Source organism: Botryllus schlosseri, chromosome 8 (assembly GCF_051294905.1).
Source record: "Botryllus schlosseri isolate E-star chromosome 8, Bs_hap1, whole genome shotgun sequence".
NCBI lineage: Eukaryota > Metazoa > Chordata > Ascidiacea > Stolidobranchia > Styelidae > Botryllus > Botryllus schlosseri.
Genome location: NC_137243.1, coordinates 15,630,521 through 15,649,576, shown reverse-complemented (window position 1 = coordinate 15,649,576; position 19,056 = coordinate 15,630,521). Strand labels below are relative to the sequence as shown.

The window sequence follows — 19,056 nt, the reverse complement described above, 5'->3', positions numbered from 1 at the left end:
CCACTGCTCTTCAACCTTTTTCGTCGTGTTAAACCCTTTTAACGTTTACTCAAAACTCGCACACCTCTGACCACATAATTCACCGATTCCGCAGCAAGCAACGCATTCAAATTACATCAGGGTTGTAACCAAGTCACAAGGCTTCGAGTCACAAGTCAATCTTCCTTTTATAGTTTTGACTCGAGTCAAGTCGAGTCATTTCAATTCACCACCGAGTCAAGTCCGAGTCCAAGTCAGCGAGCAGAGGGTCGAGTCCGAGTCATGGAATTATGACTCGAGTCCGAGTCCAAGTCATTGTGTTGACTGCTCAGTTTCCAGTTAAAATCTTGGTAAACCCACTTTTTATAACTCTGTTTGGTTTGGTGACAATTTTCCTCACTTTTAACAGTTTCTGGTCGCATTTTCCAGTACCAGCTGGTACTAGTACCAACAGACGAAATCCCAATAGTGTGGTTACTTAACTATTCTTCAAAATTACAATGAAATGTCGGTCTTGGCCGCGTGAGTCTCAAGTCAATGACTTGGTTCGAGTCATATGCGCAATGACTCGAGTCCAAGTCGAGTCAATACACAGATTGACTCGAGTCGAGTCGAGTCATTTCCGTATTTTGAAAAAATGACTCGAGTCAAGTCGAGTCATCAGAAAATCGTGACTCGAGTCGGACTCGAGTCGAGTCATGACTCGAGTCATTACAACCCTGAATTACATTTACAGGATTACCAGCACAACAACCTAGAACCTATCTATCGATCACGCCTTCCGCCACATGCCACCTCATTTTGTCGCTTGCCTTTTATATTCCCTGCTTTACTTTTCATTCAGCGTGCCTGCCTCTTCTCTACTCCGCATAGGCCAAGGTGGATATCTGATTTATAAGTTCAACACACCACGAAAATTTCGATAGGCCTACAATGAAAAGATAGGAAGGTGTCGAAACGACTTTTAGTATAGTAGTCTTTGAAATCAGACACCCACCGTGGCCTAGGCGATGTGAAGAGGAGGCATGCACTTGCACACTGAATGAAAGGTAAAAGAAGATAGTATAGAAAAGCAAGCGACAAAACGGAGTGGCATGACACGGATGGCGAGATCGATATGTAAGGGTAAGGTCGTGGTCATGTAATCTTGAGGGCGGACTAGTAGACCCCATTCATTTGGTAGAAATTGCTTGTGTTTTGACTTGAATGTGGACATGCTCGTCGACTGTCGGATGGCCGACGGGATACTGTTCCACACGTCAGGTCCGGCATATTTGATGAGGCGATGATCTTTTCTGTCGATCATATGATAACTAGACGACGTCGACGCACCTGTGTCGTAGCCTACTTGTGCGCTTTTGATTCCGAGGTAAAGAAGTCGTTGAAATATTCGGCGCAATCACCACAGTGGAACTATAGAATGTTTACATTCCATAGTGGAACTGATACTTAAACTTAGCGATTTCTAGTTTCTTTTCTGCATATCTTTTATGTTTAGGACACCGAATCTCTTCAGCAGCGCCTTGTTGGATGGACAACCAGGCTCCTTCCAAAGACTATTCCTAGTCGTTTCGACACCTTCCTATCCTTTCGGTGCTTGCCTCCTCTTTACACCGCCTATAGGTCCTAGGCCAATGTGGGTGTCTGATTCCAAAGACTACTCTAAGTCGTTTCGACACCTTCCTATCTTTTCATTGTATCGCAATTTTTTTGGTGTATTTGAACTGATAAAAATTGCTAATAAACCGAACCGAGATATGATACGGAATAGCCGACGTTATATTTTAGTTTTTGCAGTGGCTCGAGTGCAGTTTTACTGGCTGCCCTTTATAGAGGATGCCATATTGCCATAACTTTGATTGGGTCAAGGATTTAAAAGAGTATCAAAAGAACCCAGGCTGGCATGTAGCGTCTAAGGTCTTACAACAGGCCACACTTCGGTGATAATTCAATGTCCAGGGACTGCTGAATATGACTCTTCCAGGACATGTCCGAGCCCAGTAAAACCTTTAGGTATTAGGCATATTTCGTGTTGGAAATCTAAGTAAACGGTTAGTTTATTTTATAATTTACTGTCAGCAATTGGGATTTCGAGGCGTTTATGCAAAGGTTATTTTGGGTCGTCCACTCATGCACTTTGTTGTGCATTTGATCACTAGTCAGGGCATCCAACTTTGCCGTCGAAGATGCGGAAGAGAGGAGGGGGTATCATCAGCGAACAGTGTGGAGCTCAATGAGGGGATTTCAAAAATGTCGTTGATATATAAAGTGAAGAGGACCGGTCCAAGTACTGAGCCTTGGGGTAGGCTACGCCACAGGTCACCAGATGAGGATTCGGTCATTATATTAGGCCGGGAAACTCATCAGAACTACGTGTGAAGTTTTTTTTATCTTCCCGGAATTTAGCACGATTTCACCGAATTGGTACTATATTAACTGAGTGAGAACGCAAAATTGTCGTGGGATGGTTACAAAGTTATTATTTTTAAAAATATTGTTTTGTAAAGCAGATAGATATTGCAATAATTGCTTCGCGGGCCGGCGTATGGCGGGCTGTATGTTTGACACCTCTGACCTGGGGTGTAGGCCTACGATACACCCGTTGAAGAGCCGTGCCGGAATTATTATCATTTTTATAGATTAGTGGTTCTTAACCTTGCCTCCAGCGCCCCCAAGGGGCGCTGGCGATTTTGAAGGTGGCGGAAACGCTCAGGGGCCGATACGGGGGGCGTTGGGCTCAGGGGGGCGTTATGGGGGGCGCTGAAGAAAAATGGCTTCGCGGTAGATGATGTAGTAGTGGGGCATATGCTTAATGAGTATTCAGAGCAAATTAACATTCCACAGAACATGTCAAATCTCGAAATTTTTGGTCGCGCTACGCGTCGACTTTGCTACATATGATTTCATAAATGATAGCGTAATGGTGAAGCGTCCGGCTTCTTGATCGGTAGGTCGTGGGTTCGATCCCCGGCCGGGTCAGACCAAAGACCTGATTAGTAACACTGGTATCCATGACTTCCCTGCTTGGCGCTCATGCATTACTGGGATAGCATGGATGGGTGGTGCATGACTTAGAAAGCCGTAAAGGCTATATCTGCACTTCCTTGTCCAGCGCGTGGCATATGCACATCATGCACTCATGGTATGCATAAGCACAGATCGTGTGTATGTGTATCATGAGCCGGTGTATATGCCGCAAAAACATCAAGGACAAAAATAAACTACGTTCTTTCGTCCTTTCGTCCTTTAAAAAATGTATTGGGTTATTATAATTCATTAAAAATGAATTGCACGTACTTTTAGATCGCCAATTTCCCGTTAAAACACTACCGTCACGCTTGCTAGGGTTATTTTCAACAAAATATTTTGAGGTAGGTAGGCCTATTATATCCTGCAGCGCACATCGTGTGGAAATCGAAGAAGGAGGCACTGTATATTACTTTTGAGAGTGAGAGCCCCTTGTACATAAAATATGCTTTGTGCACGAAAGGAATAACTAAATATACTTGTATTTGAGTGCTACAAAATTAAATCGTCAAAATATCTCGTCATCGTATCATAAAGGATGATACTATATCTAGTGTTGTGGTCCACAACCTCACATGAACTTTATATAATATGAGTTGATTTGTTTGGAATACATTCATGTTAAAATTAATAACTAGGTTAGGTGCTAAATTCAATGTGAGCAGATATATGCATCCCATTCGCAGTTGACTTATTACTTAGTCACACAAAAGAACGAAAAAAAATCCTATACCATTAATTTCCCCGTATTGCCAATCGGAGATGTGAATTCGGGATGTGTACATCTGATTCGAACCACAGGGTATGAGACCGTAACCGATTGTTGTTCTAACACCTGAATATACCACATACAATTAATATATGGTATATTGTAGTCGAGCGGTCCTCGAGCTTGATTAAATCGCGAAATATTTCCAATACTAAAGTCCCGAAAAGACCGACTGGACTTTGACCTCTTACCAGGACCGAAACTGCCGGAACCCAATCCCCCATAATGGGGGGGGGGGATGAAATCGAAGGGTGCCCTAAATTAGTTAGGTGAATGAACATAAATTACACATCATGTTTTGTTGACTCCCCCACGAAGAAATACGCATAATTATAGAAAATAGAAATAGGCATATCGGCGTCGGCCATTACCACGCCACGATGCACGAAGACATATGAAGTTCCGGCCAATATGGGACCCCGAAAAGTGTTCCAAAACGATCGTCAGCAAGAAAACCTTAGCCGAAGAATATTGCCCTTATGCTGAACGTAAACTTCGATGTATATAAGTTTAATCGTCCATAGATGCTTAAATCGCTCGTGCTGAATTATCATGTCGTCGCAATCCGCACCCCACAGGACAAATAACATCCATCAGAGAAAAATTATTTGCCACTGAACAAATACCAATTTTGAACCACGCGCTTACTTTAGTTTAATACTTTTGTGCATTTCAATATCTTTTGACTATATTGCGGACATGAGGTAACAAAATAACATGTAATGAAGTGATTTGTACCAACGACACGCCCGAATTTGTTTAATTAATAATTACCTGGCCTCCATTTTCCAAGACAACGGCTCACATAGCGCTACTGGTCAATCTGATTACGTGGGCTGAGAGGATACAAAGTTTATAGCGACATATCTATGCGATTACCACCTATTCATTCATGCATTATAGAAAATTTGGCGCCTAGGGCGACCAGGCCACACAAACTTAACTGACGGGTTTCTTGGGGGCGAAGCCGCAAGAATTTTGGTTTATCAGGCTATGGCCGCCCAAGACAATCGTTTTTAAGGGGACTGACGAAGTGCTGTTACGGCCCTCCATCTTACCCATTGTCTTTATTACAGTCCTTATGATATGGGGTGGGGGGCGCTAGAGCACGATAACTTTTGAAAGGGGGCGCTGGTGGAAAAAAGGTTAAGAACCACTGTTATAGATGGTAAAAAATGAAGTGGCGCATATCACCGATAAAGGTCTGGTGCACCAAGTGGCAAGTGCAGAATTTATCGTAAAGAATAATCAATTCAGGATAAATACATATGAAAAGGTTGAATAAGTCATAGCAATACGTGACAAAATTCCACGAATTCGGTGACAGGTGTAAGAAGTAGCGGGTTAACCAAAAGGTTATAAGTACTGATCGCAAGATGTATAGTCCCTCACAATGCTGTTTACCGTTCGTCTATGGTGAGCGTATTTACAACATGATAAAAGAATATGTTCGACAGTGTCTAGTACGAAACAGAAATCACATAAAGGAGAATCAATACACCCAATTTTAAACAAATGCACATTTAGCCGGCAATGACCGGAACGATGGCGAAACAAAATGTTTTCATGTCGGCGCGATATTCCGTTTGACGATATTCGGTCGAATATGGAAGTTTGAAAAACTCGATAGTGACATCCTTTTTCATTGTTTCTGTATTCCGTGTCCCATCGGGATCGAATGGACTTACGAATCTCGCTTTCCGCATCTCAAAACTGGAACGTGGGTGACCAAAGAGGCTGAGGTTCAGAAACTGCCGTCCGCGCTAATTCGTCCGCAATTTAATTTCCGTGAATGCCGCTGTGACTGGGTATCCAGCTGATGGCTACGTCGATGCCTGCCCGTGTGATCTGTTCAAGATAAGGATACATTGCATTAAAGATATGAATAGGCATGTTTAGCGGATCGCCAATGGTCTGTAATGCGTGCCCTGCTGGAATAGACAATGACAGCGATACGACAATATTCCGGAGGCGTTGGTCTTAAAGTCAGCTGCAGTCTTGGCCTAATGATGGTGCATACTGCATAGCAAATCACTGTCTGTCAGTAAGAGGGTTCGGCAACCTTGAGAGTATAATAATTTTGCCTATTTTCCTCCAACTAAAACAACCGGTAGCCGGTAGCAGCAAACCTCCGAAAGTAGAATAAAATTGGTATGCTGCATCCAGCTACAGATCGATGCGATACAATTTAAGACTGCAAGTAATATAGCCTATCATATAGTATAAACGAGTGATCCGTAACGTTTTTCGTGTCCAGTGCCCCTTTCATACATTTACATGATCTAGCGTCCACTCCCACCGCCATATTTTCATGGCTATCTACTAAAGATGTTGGTGTAGAGCTGGTGGATCGCGACCTACACCGGTGGGTAGAGGAGGTATTTCAGGTGGGTCGCGAAGATTTTCTAAATGTTACAGTTTCGTATTCAATATGACAAACACCTTATCTTCTCGCCATTTGACGAGCCCATTATCCCTGCAGGCCATGTGACGTTGCTCGCAATAATTAATGAACCAGATTTTCGAGACAGTCAGTTTGATTGGAGCGAGAAATTGGAAAGTGTGATGTTATATACGCCTGCCTTTTCTTCCTCCAAGGGTTTTGTGAACGGTGACTGGGAATGCAGAAATACATAGTCCAATTTGGTGTTACAATGAGCAAACAATTACCGCGATCCAAGCTACTTAGAGCCTCATTGTGTTGAACGTAAAATATACCCGTTTTCTCGTTTGTAATCGTGTATTACGAGTGCGTTCTGCGTGGTGAGAAAGCGTGGTATTCCACGGCCGCAACACCAATAGGTTGCGGGCTCGCGTCCGACCGAGGTCGACTCAATGTTGGAAGTCTATCTAGGTTCCTCCTCGTTATCTGATCGCCGACAATGGTGTCTTAAAGTAGTCCAGAAGTGGGCCGTGCTTCAAAGTCGGCCGCTATATACGGAATCAAATTAAAGAACATCGGTCTGGTGTCGGACCAGTGGAAAATGAAAAACACCATGTATACCACAAAACAACAAAAACGACGCATTGTTAGTTGAATTACATTTTCATTAGTTGTCACATGGTGGGTCGCACAATGAAATTTGGATGAAAAGTGGGTCGCGAACAGAAAAAGGTCGCGAAGCACTGTTCTAGGGATGATCTGAACGCGAGGTTCAAGTTTGCGTTCAGTGTGCGAACCTCGGAAATTTGAAGGTTCGCGTCCACAAACGAACCTTATTGGTAGGCCCTGCACTGTGAATCTTTTTCTTTCATTTCAAATCTTCACGTCATTATAACACATATTTGTGGTTTGATGTTTAAAAGCCATCAGCATGTATTTCAACATCGTGGCATATTGTAGCCTGGAGTCGTCGCTAGACGCTAGGTATCGTGTACAATTATATTACTTTACAAAGGTGTAGGGTCGAAATCAGCAATATGACGTCACATGACGTCATAGGTTTGTGTTCGCATAGAACAGCGGTTATAAACCCCTTTTCCTCTAGCGCTCCTTTTCAGAAATTTCCTTGGCTCCTTTCATGGCGCCCCCCCCCCTATATTTTAGGGGTTGTACTAAAGACGATGGGGCTATATACTCACATTGAATTTAGGTCTGAAAAATACCTGAAATACTACACCCAGCTCACAAATTTAACATACATGTTCTCAAATCAAATGAGTACGTAATATATAACGTATATATGTGAGGCTGTGGGACACGGCACCGTAAAGAATCATTCTTCGTGGTTCGAGAGGAAATTTATCCTATACTGGTAACTTCATTTTGTGGCTCTGAAATAGGCCCTATACTAAGCCTACAAGCATATTGAGTTTATCATTCTGGCCATCCTTAATACATGTCTACTGTACATGCAAATGTCTCTCGCTCTTTAAAAGTGGTATAGAATAGGGGTGTGGTTCTCATCCGGGGGTCCGCGAAGAATTTTCAGGAGGTCTGCGAAACCTCTAAATTTACGAAATGGTTAATAACCTAATTTTTATTGTTTTTAATTAAGGAAATCACGAGGCAGTTTCGCTTCATTACTGGTAAATATTCAGGACTCACATCAACAGAATGACCGTTGGTTGGTTCGCCTGGGTTTTTGTTGGTGCTCGGCAACTGTGGCCTTGTGCACCAGATCGAAAGTTTGAGTAGAACAATACTTTCTAAAATTATTCGATTCGACAGGACTGCGAATTCTATGATAGGCGTTGCAGTGAAAGGGCTAGAAAGATTTTCCGATAATACAATGTTAACGCCATGGCTTCTGGCAGCCTCGATGATATATTGTCTATTAGTTGAATGGCCGTCTGGGATGAAATAACCTACTGTGCTAACTCATCTTAATTGCTAAATTTACAATACAAACATATTACTGTTTAGAGATGTTTTGTTGGGGATTGTGGAAAAATGAAAAGTTGGAGTAGTAACGTCTATATGACGATGACTTCGAATTTTTTTCTTCTGTGATATACATATAACCACTATTTGATAATAAATTCAAGATGAGCAGGTAGATAAAAATGACCAGACTGAGCGTTATATTTTCATTAAAAATTTTGGTGCCATATTTGTTGCAATCAGACTCAAATGTATCGCCGGAAGCACTCCGCATTATTATCACATTCACTATCACCTATCTTTGTGGGGATGAATATAAGGCAGTCTTTCATATCAAATCGAAAGCACGAATTTACAAGACACGGCGACATATTTAATGGAATGTCGTATCCAAGGTTGTAATGACTCCAGTCATGACTCGACTCGAGTCTGATCCGAGTCACGATTTTCTGATGACTCGACTTGACTCGAGTCATTTTCTCAAAACACGGAAATGACTCGACTCGACTAGAGTCAATCTGTGTGTTGAACGACTTGGACTCGAGTCCTTGCCCATAACTCGAACCAAGTCATATGACTCGAGACTCAGACAAACAAGACCGACATTTCATTGTACAAATTCAACACACCAATTAAGGTGTAAAATTATAATATACCTGGCGGACCGGCAGGAATGTCGTGGCGGACCGGCGGTTGAGAACCACTGCTCTAGATCATTATAGATTACTAACCTACGGGAAAATTAGTAATCTATATAGACCAGAGGTGGTCAACCTTTTCGGCTAAAGGGCCCCATGAAATTAACGAACGAGTGCGTGGCCCACTAGCCGCGCCAGGCGCGTAAAATTTTCAAAGTTAATGTTATTATTACTTGGGCATATTGCGGGTCGACTGTATACCGCCCGCTGGGCTCAGTTTGCAAGGACAAGACTATTCGGCATCTGGACATATCGATATCGAAGATTTCCGCTAATTATACGATACGACAATCATTTTGTGCCTATACATTTCATCGTCGATGATCTTTCTGCGAGCGCAAACGCGAATATACTTTCTCTCGTAATTGCTAATATAGTTAAACTCAATCGGCTAAATCAGGCGTTTTTTCATTTTCAGGTGGGGGTAGGCTACAGAGAAAGAAATCATGTGACAATTAAATACGCGACGCGTGAAGAAAAATTTTACTACTATTTTAGTTTATTGTATTGTACGACGATTTACTAAAAATGTGACTGCTAGACCCTGGATCTGCGACTGCGTCGGAACTGATATTTTAGTCATCAACATCCCAAATGTCGCGGCCATATTAATTATATTTTTGGTTGGCCTTGCAAGTTCACAATCTGAGCAATTCAATTTCGATAATATAACAGAATTTCGATAATATAATGGGAAAATAGCTCGCAGGCTACTCAAAACCTCGCGGGCCACATATGACCCGCAGGCCGCGGGTTGCCCACCCCTGATATAGACAGACACCTTCGATAGTTTTCAGAGCCGGAGCTGGAGCCGGAGCAGTGGTAATAATGCGGCTCCGGAGCCGGAGCTAATGTATGAGAGAAGAAAGCTCCGGAAGCGGAGCTGGAGCAATGCAAATTTACGGCTGCTCCAAAGCCCTGGAGGATGCAGAACGTTTTTCGCGTAGTTTTGGCTACTGCGAGTCGAAATAACGACTTCGGTGCCGGGTGCACTGGTGCAGTTTTCGGAAATGGTTGAATGTCTGAGCTAAGCACTTGCTCGAAAATAAGGCCACACAACGCTTTTCGTTGAGTTTTGAGTGCCTCGGATCGTAGTGTATATCACAGATCAGTTTTGGGGTGATTTGACGGAGCCAGATAGTTGTTATTGTTGGAAACGCAGGCTACATAAGTCTTCGTAGCTAGCTGGATCAAATTTTAGTGTAAATAGGTGGTGAAAAACTGTTGAATCCTTTCCAATCCTATAAATAGAAGGCCCATGCAGCAAATTTTCCACCAGGAAAAACAAATTAAAAACGATTTCCGATTAGCTTGGACACCACAGTCAGACTCCCACAATTACAGCGGCCGGAGACAGTAAATTACGCTCCTAATCTACGTCTAACTCCTCCACGCGCAAGAACTTCCGAGCCGGAGCTAGAGCCGGAGCAGTGGTAATAATGCGGCTCCAGAGCTGGAGCCGGAGCTGGATCAATGCAAATTTACGGCTGCTCCAAAGCCCTGCTGGCTAGCCCTCGCCTCGTTACCTCTATCCTACTCAACCCACCGAACGTCGAAACAAATGCCTTATCATTACAACTGATATAATATGGCAAAAATATTACAAAGCAGAAGCACGAGCTCTTCAGTAAGGATATCATAGTGGCACGTCTTTTCACGGCAATTTATGGAGATTTCGTAAAAGGACACAACATTTTGTTATTGCATCAGGGAGTCACAGAACGGTCAGGTAGTATACATGTTCCAGTTTATTCAATCTTCATTAGCTTCTGACTTTCTGATATGACTTCTTCCGCGAATCCTTTCATACGTTTTTCTGTGTCGGTTTCGGGAAACCTTCGGGCCAACTCTATAACTTTCTGAGATGACTTTATCGCTTCTTCAAATTTGCGAAAGTGGAGGTGACATTGTGCTAAAAAACCTGAAAAACGAAATACAGTTTATACATGAAAAGCATTTCGCAGTTTAGCGAAAACCCGAGAACTGTTAGATATGACTGACGGACAGATATATATTATACGTGCGTAAAACAGGTATGTCGTACTATGATACTATCCAGGAGCAGAGTACCTTGGACTAGAAATAAGAGGTCACAGTTAATACGTGTCATCTGTCTTCCAGGGCACAAACAGGTTAATTTATTGGTTATTTCGGTAATTGGAATGCAGTCAATCAGTGACTTCAACGTAGTTACGCTGATCAAATTATGGTACAGTAGACAGGCCGAAACGTGATTAGGAACGGCATTCGTATGATTCGATATTTGATACCCTGATAGCAACAGAGCTGAAACAGAATTGGTTTAAACTTTAAACTGACTCATTTCGGGTCAGAGCAATTAAAATCACATGGGGCAATCAGTTCACATGCCTTTACGAAGTTTAAACTATGTATATGACATTGTAATATGTCAATTTCAAAATTCGAGATGAGGTATCTCATATGCGCCTATAATCCTAAAACGGAACTAAAATGTTAATAATTATTTTGTCAATGACACAATCTTACGGTGGGTATTCGCAACAGCAGAGTTGACATCGAAACTGGACCCGGGAGCGCGGAGACGAATTTTAATGGATTCCTGGAAGAGGCTGACGGCTTCCTCATATCTCCCCATTTTTTGGAGACAAATTCCTTTATGCCTCAGATACCAAGACATATTTACGTCCGCTACCTGAAAAAAATGCACGTGACTCCTTACACCCGATTGGATTTTAGAATGATTTATGCAGATCGATTATCATTTATGATAATGCTTCTCCCACATACGTACGTCGTCTCCAGCTACCTTTCGCTTGAAGGCAATCACTTCATCAAACATTTCCAGGGCTTCGTCAAACCTATGTCGATTAAAAGATTGTTTAGGTGTATACCTTAACATGATTTGTAATGTGTCGGTTTATAATAATATCTAACCTCTCTAAATGTAATAGAGACATCGCGATTCCGTTTTTCACTTTGGCTGTATCATTGTCCGAAATTCCAGATCCTAAACACTTTTCGAACGCAGCTTCGGCTTCGCGGTATTTACGGAGAGCCGTGCCATACTCACGTATGCGTAAGTAGTAAAACGCCTCGGTATCCCGAAGTTCAGCTAGGCCTTTCAAATACTCTTTGTTTTCAGGCTCCGATGACAGAAGCGAAATCCAAGTTGTCTCTGCTTCCTCAATGCAACCAGCAAATCCTTCTCTGATGGATGGCTCTTCCGTGTAACATTGCCCAGACATGGTCAATGCTGTAGCAATGTTGACTAACGAAGCCTTGCCTCGATCCTGGCTTTTTTCAAACGTTATTAATTTTTTGTACCACTTTAATGCGTCTATAAACCTCAGGGCAATAACATCGGTAGAACCAAGCGACATGAGAATTTCGGATTGACGAACGGCATCAGAGTTTTCAGGAAAGGCTAACGCAGCCTCGTAGCATAAGCAAGCTTTGTCGTAGTTCTGAAAGCGTCTGTGAATATCCCCGCGCAGTTTCTCGTCCCCTCGAGTTTGTAAATGCTTCTCTAAGCACCGAATAACGACACCTAACGCGAATCCACATGACAAATCTGACACTAAGCTTTTCTCGATTTCATCGACGATTTCAATAACTGCACTTCGTAGACCAGACGCTGTTTCGTAATAATCGAGTGCGCTGGAGTCTCCGACAGCATCAAATATATTCGTTATGTTCGAGGTGTTGCTGATCGAAAACACTGAGCCTGCAAGACGATCACTTTGCTTCGTCCTATCAGAGTACACTTTCATGCGAATAAGATTAGCCATGGCAGTGGCATATAGTAGACGGTGGGTTACTTTTTCTGACAAACCCGCGTCTTTGAGCTTTTCGATGCTGTCAGAGGGACTGGGAGAGGCAAAATTTCCGCACACCCTAGCTATAAACGGAATGTGTAGTGACATTGGTCGATAAAACGACTTCTTTGCATGCTGGGCCCAACCAATTTTATTGAAAGTGGGTGTCAAGTTGAATTTGGTTAGGTTCTCGCGCGTGTATTCCAATTCCTGGTTCATGTAACTCTCTGCGAGGCGTAACTTCTTTGCCAACTTGATACATTCGCACCAGAATTTCTGAAAAAGCTCGGTATTTCCGGCAACGTGACGCGATTCAATCAACATATTAGTAAGATGGTAACCTTCCTTCAACGATTTGTCTTCATTTAGATACTCAAGCATTTCGTTCCATGGCAAAATAAGCTCAGTGCCTTCTGGCTTGTCGAAAGTCGGTTTTCTCCCAAAAGGGTTCTTACTTGCGTACGGCAAACAACTATCGAACATGATTCCACAAGTTAATAATGTGTCGAGAAACCAGTTTTTTGATTCGTCTTTGCTATAATGATCATTCAACCCGGGAACGTCAACTAAACTGATAGGTGTTTCACCAAAATTAATTAACACCAAATCAAACAAAGTCGCATACCACCGGAAGTACTCGATGGCGTTCTCCCTAGTTTCGGTATCCTTCCAGTCGACTTCGTCCCCGAGTATTATGCCATTTTCAAAATCTGAATAAAGCGTAATTTCCTGCCTTGCAAGAGATCCCATCGCAAAATGTGAATATGTACAAGGTGGGTCGCCGAGTGCTTCTACGCACTTATTGGAGATCTTTTCCATCGTTGCGGCGTAATAGCAACTCGTTGCCTGCATCGTGTCTCGGACGAATGCAATCGTATCCAGTTCAATAGACTTAGTTTCCTCTTTATCGCAAATTTCGTCGGAAATCGGACTTAATTCCTTCAATTTCGCAGCCATCTCATTCCGTTTGAGTTCAATATCCTTCTTCATCGAATTTGAGAACTCTACCAAGTTAAAATCTCTTGCATTGCCATTTCCTGCCGCATTACGCAACAGGCGTGTCCCAATTTCGTTGATATCAGACAGTATAGACTTCCTCGATTCATTATCATCACAACCAGATAGTGCTCCATTCAGTAGAGCACATTGCTGAACGAAAGCCCACTTGTTGTGTGCATCGCCGTGGAGGTAATATTTCGAAAGATCGTAGAATAGTTTCGAGCATTCCTTGCCGTTTTTGCGGGGGTTTGTCTGCTCGTACAAGGTTTTCAGCTTTTCGACGACCAGATCATATGACATCTTTTCTTCACAATATAGGCTACTCGTTTGCTGCCGCTACATCGATTTTGCGATTGTTGATTATGCCAGCATGATAACCATTTACATATTGTTGCAGAGTTAGCAAGTGATTGTCATCCACAGTCAGCAACTTTTGTAGACCACTATTCAGCGTATCGATTAATGCTATTTTGCCTGGAATGCTAAAAGATACATACGGCTGAACGGTTACAAATGCGCTGCATGATTTCTAAACTATCGTCACACGATATGCTACCAATCCCACACAATACAATTGTTGTTGCCTTATGACGTAATCGATCGGGAATGTTAGATGTTACATTCATCCACCACAATCACTCCCCCAACGTGTCGTTGTGGCGTCGTTAACCTCATACCGAAGCAAGATCGAAGTGACACCAGTTCGCGATTCGTGCCGATCTCAATTCGTTCCATTTGAATTGAGGAAATATGACATTCTACATTTTAACGAATGTCGTAGCGCGCGAGCGTCAGACTTGGTTACGGAATAGTAACTTGATCACTTGATCGGTGAGCATGATCACATTGATTACTCATCAGGAATACGTAGTATCACGTAAATTCAGTCAGAGTAAAGCTTTATGATTGTTACAACCACAGGAAATACATTTTGTCGAATCTGCCAGACTGATATTAACCGTATGTCCTAAGAAAAATAGTATTAATGGTAATATGGTGGTCGAGACGTAACAAATAGCCTATATTGCACTGACAGCACACTAGCTTTATAGAACCGCATTTCATAACGGCGCGCTGACTATGCACAAAACATATTTTCGTTGAGTAATACAGCAGCGCAAGCTGTCTATCTATGATGATGGGATATATCCGCAAATCTGTTACGACTGGAAATTATTACGGCAACATTTAATGCAGCCCAAACCAGGAATGTGCACCTTGACTCTTCGCCTGAGGCGAATCATCATAATATCTCGACAATACCACCTTTCCATTCGATACTGTTGTGAAAGACATATTTAAAATGAATTCAGCTTCCAGTTAATTTTGATCAGCTTGAAGAACAACAGCTCCTTCCGCACGCCATTGGTTAACGCATTTTCTCGTATGCCTTACGAAAACGGTACCGACACATTCCAGTACGAATATATTCCTCTTTCTAACCGATGAACAAGTTTGTATTAGCGAGACTATATGATCTTTCGTGAAAAGGTGTCTGGTAATTATTCAGTTTGGATATAAAGAGCGCTCACAGTCACAATAACTTAAGGCCAGCATCATCCAATTTGATCAGTCATATGTTTGAAATCATCTATCTTTTTACAGATTACGGTTGGTATATTAATTTAATATCGACCCTACAAAGCACGCAGCTGTGGTAGCACACTACACTAAAAGATTCGATGCGTTGGCCCTAACCTTCAGACTTTTCAATGTAATATCGTTCGTCGCTCGTCAAGTGTACCTGTTTGATGCTGGTGTGATCAGCCTAGATGACCTGCACGGTCTTATCGATAATTCCTATCTAATACCGAATACTGTGCAATGTGCATGCATATTTTCTGTACCACCACCACTGCCGTGTGTTATGTATTTTGGTTGGATGAAAATAAAGACTCTCTCTCTCTCTACGCATGAAAATCAACCATCGGCCGTACAAAACACCTTATATGGCGTCTTATTGGCCGATTTGACCGAATAAATGTATCTCAGCTCTCTCTAGTACAGCTAAATATAAATATGATATATGTTCTGTATTATCGAAGGGTGGATCTACATCTACAATCTACACATTCTATACGTAACTTATTAGCGTTACAATACGCGTTCATCAAACTGAACAACACGAAGCTATATCGCCATGAAGGAATCCTTGTATATAGTCTCGCTAGATTTCACACGAAGTCCTGTGGAGAAGCTGTCCTCGTTATTGCTCCAACCTGTTTTTTTCCGCAATACGACTTCTGTCAACCGTTTATGGATCTATTATGCGTCACATGCGCATAGCGCACCGCTGTTTCACGCTGCCAGTTGCTATACGCACGCTGTAATGTTGCTGTGGAGATCAATTTCCATCTTATGTTATTTGTATACCTGACATTCTCGCGTCATAATTTACCATTCAACTCGGTTATTTCCTTTTTCATGCTGACAACTCTTGACACGCGTTAATAAACGTTATTATGAAAGTAGCCCACTTTAAACGACCATTGGCCGTATCGCAAGCATACGAAACAGGTGACATAAGACTACAAATATTCATGGACACGACGTTTATCTGACCGACCCGCAGAGCAACGTATAACAAAGAGCGATGAAATAGTCATGGTAGGGAAGCATAAAATAATTTTTATGACGTGCAACAGACTATGAGATACTTTATAAACAGACTTTGCTTTTCTGTGGTCATGGTCACAAAGACCTACGCACAAAGCTGAACGTTACCAGTCACCCATACATTTATGGCGTCATAATTGATGATACTCGATTTTACCCTGTACTAATTGTAATGGACCGTAAAATGTCCCGGTTAACTTGTCATGTCTGCGTCGAAGCGACGATAATATTTTATTACTTCGAATTCCGCTCATCGCATTTACTGACGATTGCTCTCGATGTGAGTCAGCCGAACATGCTGAAGTGGAACTTCATGCTTTGTTTTTTTCAAAATAGTTACGTCGCCCATCTCACTATATGTTCATTGCTCACGCTCATTGCTCAACGGTTGAAAACCACTAACTTAACCACGATAGCTTGGTGTTGTCGCGGATCTATCAGTCGCCTACATGGTCGAAGAAAGTATCTTAGTAGGGCAAGTTTTTTCAACTTTTTTACAGGTTCCGGAAGCTTCCTAAATACTCAGAAGTGAGAACATATGTAATATGATGTTTTAAGCGGTTTGGAGGAATTTTATATTTATACTTTTCGCAACTTTTTCCATTTTTAATACGACTTTTTAGTGTAAATTTTATCAATTATTGCGCAAAATGCATGATTTAAAAAACATGCAATATAACTATTTCTTGTGCGGTTCTCTCTTTGATTTGCTTAACAATGAGCTATGTGATGGATTATCTGCATCTCAATGTTATTTATGAGGCAATGGCTTGCAAGCTGGAAGTTCAACAACCCCAGCCAACCATTGTGATTTTCGGCGGACTCGTCAAGCAGTCCGTGAAATGGGGAAGTACTGAATTTGACAGCTCTGCGGAAGATGACAGCGAAATGCTGTCATGTAGGTTTCAAACCTAAAGAACATAAAAGTGTATGCTCAATGCATGATCGATTGAATAACGAAGAAAGAAATGAAATAAGCAGATATCCTGCAAATATCGAACTGTTGGATTATACAAAAAAATCTTTCGAGTATCTCATACCCTGATAATTCTAAAAATCATAAATGCAACTTTTTACTGCAACTTCTGTTAAAATTAAGTGCAACTTTGTCACGATTTTAGTGCAGCAAAGACTTGACCTACTTATAAGAATTGGGACGGGCCTACGATAACAATTATTATTTTAGACTTTTACTCATCTTTACGAGACTGTTAATTATTATCAGAACGCTGCGACTGCATTGCCTTTCATGCCTAATCCCAATTTGTTTTGGTAACTATTGAAATAAACAATAGTTGTCATTTATTTATACAAGTCTGTGCAACATGCATGCTTGGTTAGGCTATTTCATGTAGCGGTTGATAATCGTTAACAAAATCCGAATACTCATGATATTAATCTCCTGAAGAGATGTGATAAAATCGGTATAAATAGTACATATTCTTGGTATAAGTGGAAATCGATAACTGATTATTATCAAGGATATTAACTTCGACAAAGAGACCTTTGCGATAGACTTCTTCTTTTTTTAGCAAACACACTCGTTCTCTAGCGCAGAACTGATATGATCCCGCAATCGTTGTTTTATGATGGCAGCACGCTAAGTACAACAACACAATGGCGTTACAGCGTATCAAATCTAATGGACGCATTGCGGTCCGAAAACATGTTCGCGGGATAGAAATTACCAGTACTTCGAATTGCATCGAATTCATGTCAACACATCTATATACAGGTACCGGTTGATGTAAATTGTAAAGCATCATAAAATAACATCCTCCGCCATATTTTCTTAATAAGTATGTTAGGGAGGCTGTAACTTTTCTGGTATTTTATACAAGATAGGCTACCGAGACATCGGTTACCTCGTATAGTGGCCAAGAGCTTCATATTTATTAACTGAACTCGTTTGGGAGCATTACATGATGTGTTGGTTTTATTTTTCAGCAATAACATGAGAGCATATGGGATTGGGTACGCGTGTCCTCTGGATCTCCCCGGCGGGAAACAATGGAACGGGACTCACTTTAAACTTCGTGACCAAACATAAGCACGAGTGCATTCACCGTGGGAAGTCTAAACTAAACTAATATATATATATACCCATACTATACAGATTGATAAGTGAAATATGAAGATTGTGACGTTATCAAGAAGTCAGCTCCCGATTAACGGCCAAAACAAGTTTATGTTCTCTCGTGCGTATTGTACAATGTCCATGTCAAATTGTACATGTATTGTACACATTACATAGCACTACAGTGTTCGGATTCAGTAACAAGGATGGTAATATCATTTTTAGTCATCGTCATGGCCTACTAAATACATTTAGTAGGCCATGTCATCGTTCATTTGTTTCGGAACGCAGTTAATTGGTTGTATTGGCTTATTTCATGTGCTGTCCATAACGATTCTTAATAGTTGTTCATCCGGTTAAAAAGAAAATTAACTTTTATAAATATTTAGACATGATGGTGTTAGTCATTATAGCTATCATCAACTGTCGAGTTGAAGGATGGCATCAGGAAGTCGAAATGAGCGTTCGTCGCCATGTCCGTCGAAATGCATATATTTCAAAGCCCGAAACCCGACACCGGAAGCTAAATCGAGTAGTCACGGTGTCTCTTGCGTCCTTTGCGAATAGTCTCACCATGGTCTCACTCAATCCTTTCGCATCGCGTGATAGAGCGTCTAATTATTTGCGGAGAAAAAGGGTGTGACGTCATAGATCGAAGAAAAAATTATAAGCCTTCAATGTGAAATGTGGTGAAAGCTGAATTTACAGCAGGAATTCGTTTTATCTGTAAAACAATACGACGAAGTCAAATTACATTGAAAGATCTAAAT

General features: G+C 41.7%; 1 protein-coding gene across 1 annotated transcript; it reads right to left on the bottom strand.

Moving 5' to 3' along the window:
* Positions 1-10,363: 10,363 nt before the first annotated feature.
* LOC145444368 (uncharacterized) lies at positions 10,364-14,028 on the bottom strand. The gene is made up of 4 exons (XM_080322335.1): positions 11,714-14,028; positions 11,571-11,637; positions 11,306-11,471; positions 10,364-10,718 (listed from the first exon to the last, which is right to left on the bottom strand). Exons 1-4 carry the CDS (start codon positions 13,891-13,893, stop codon positions 10,546-10,548), a joined length of 2,586 nt encoding a protein of 861 aa, XP_080178461.1. The 5' UTR covers positions 13,894-14,028; the 3' UTR covers positions 10,364-10,545.
* Between the last annotated feature and the right edge of the window lie 5,028 nt (positions 14,029-19,056).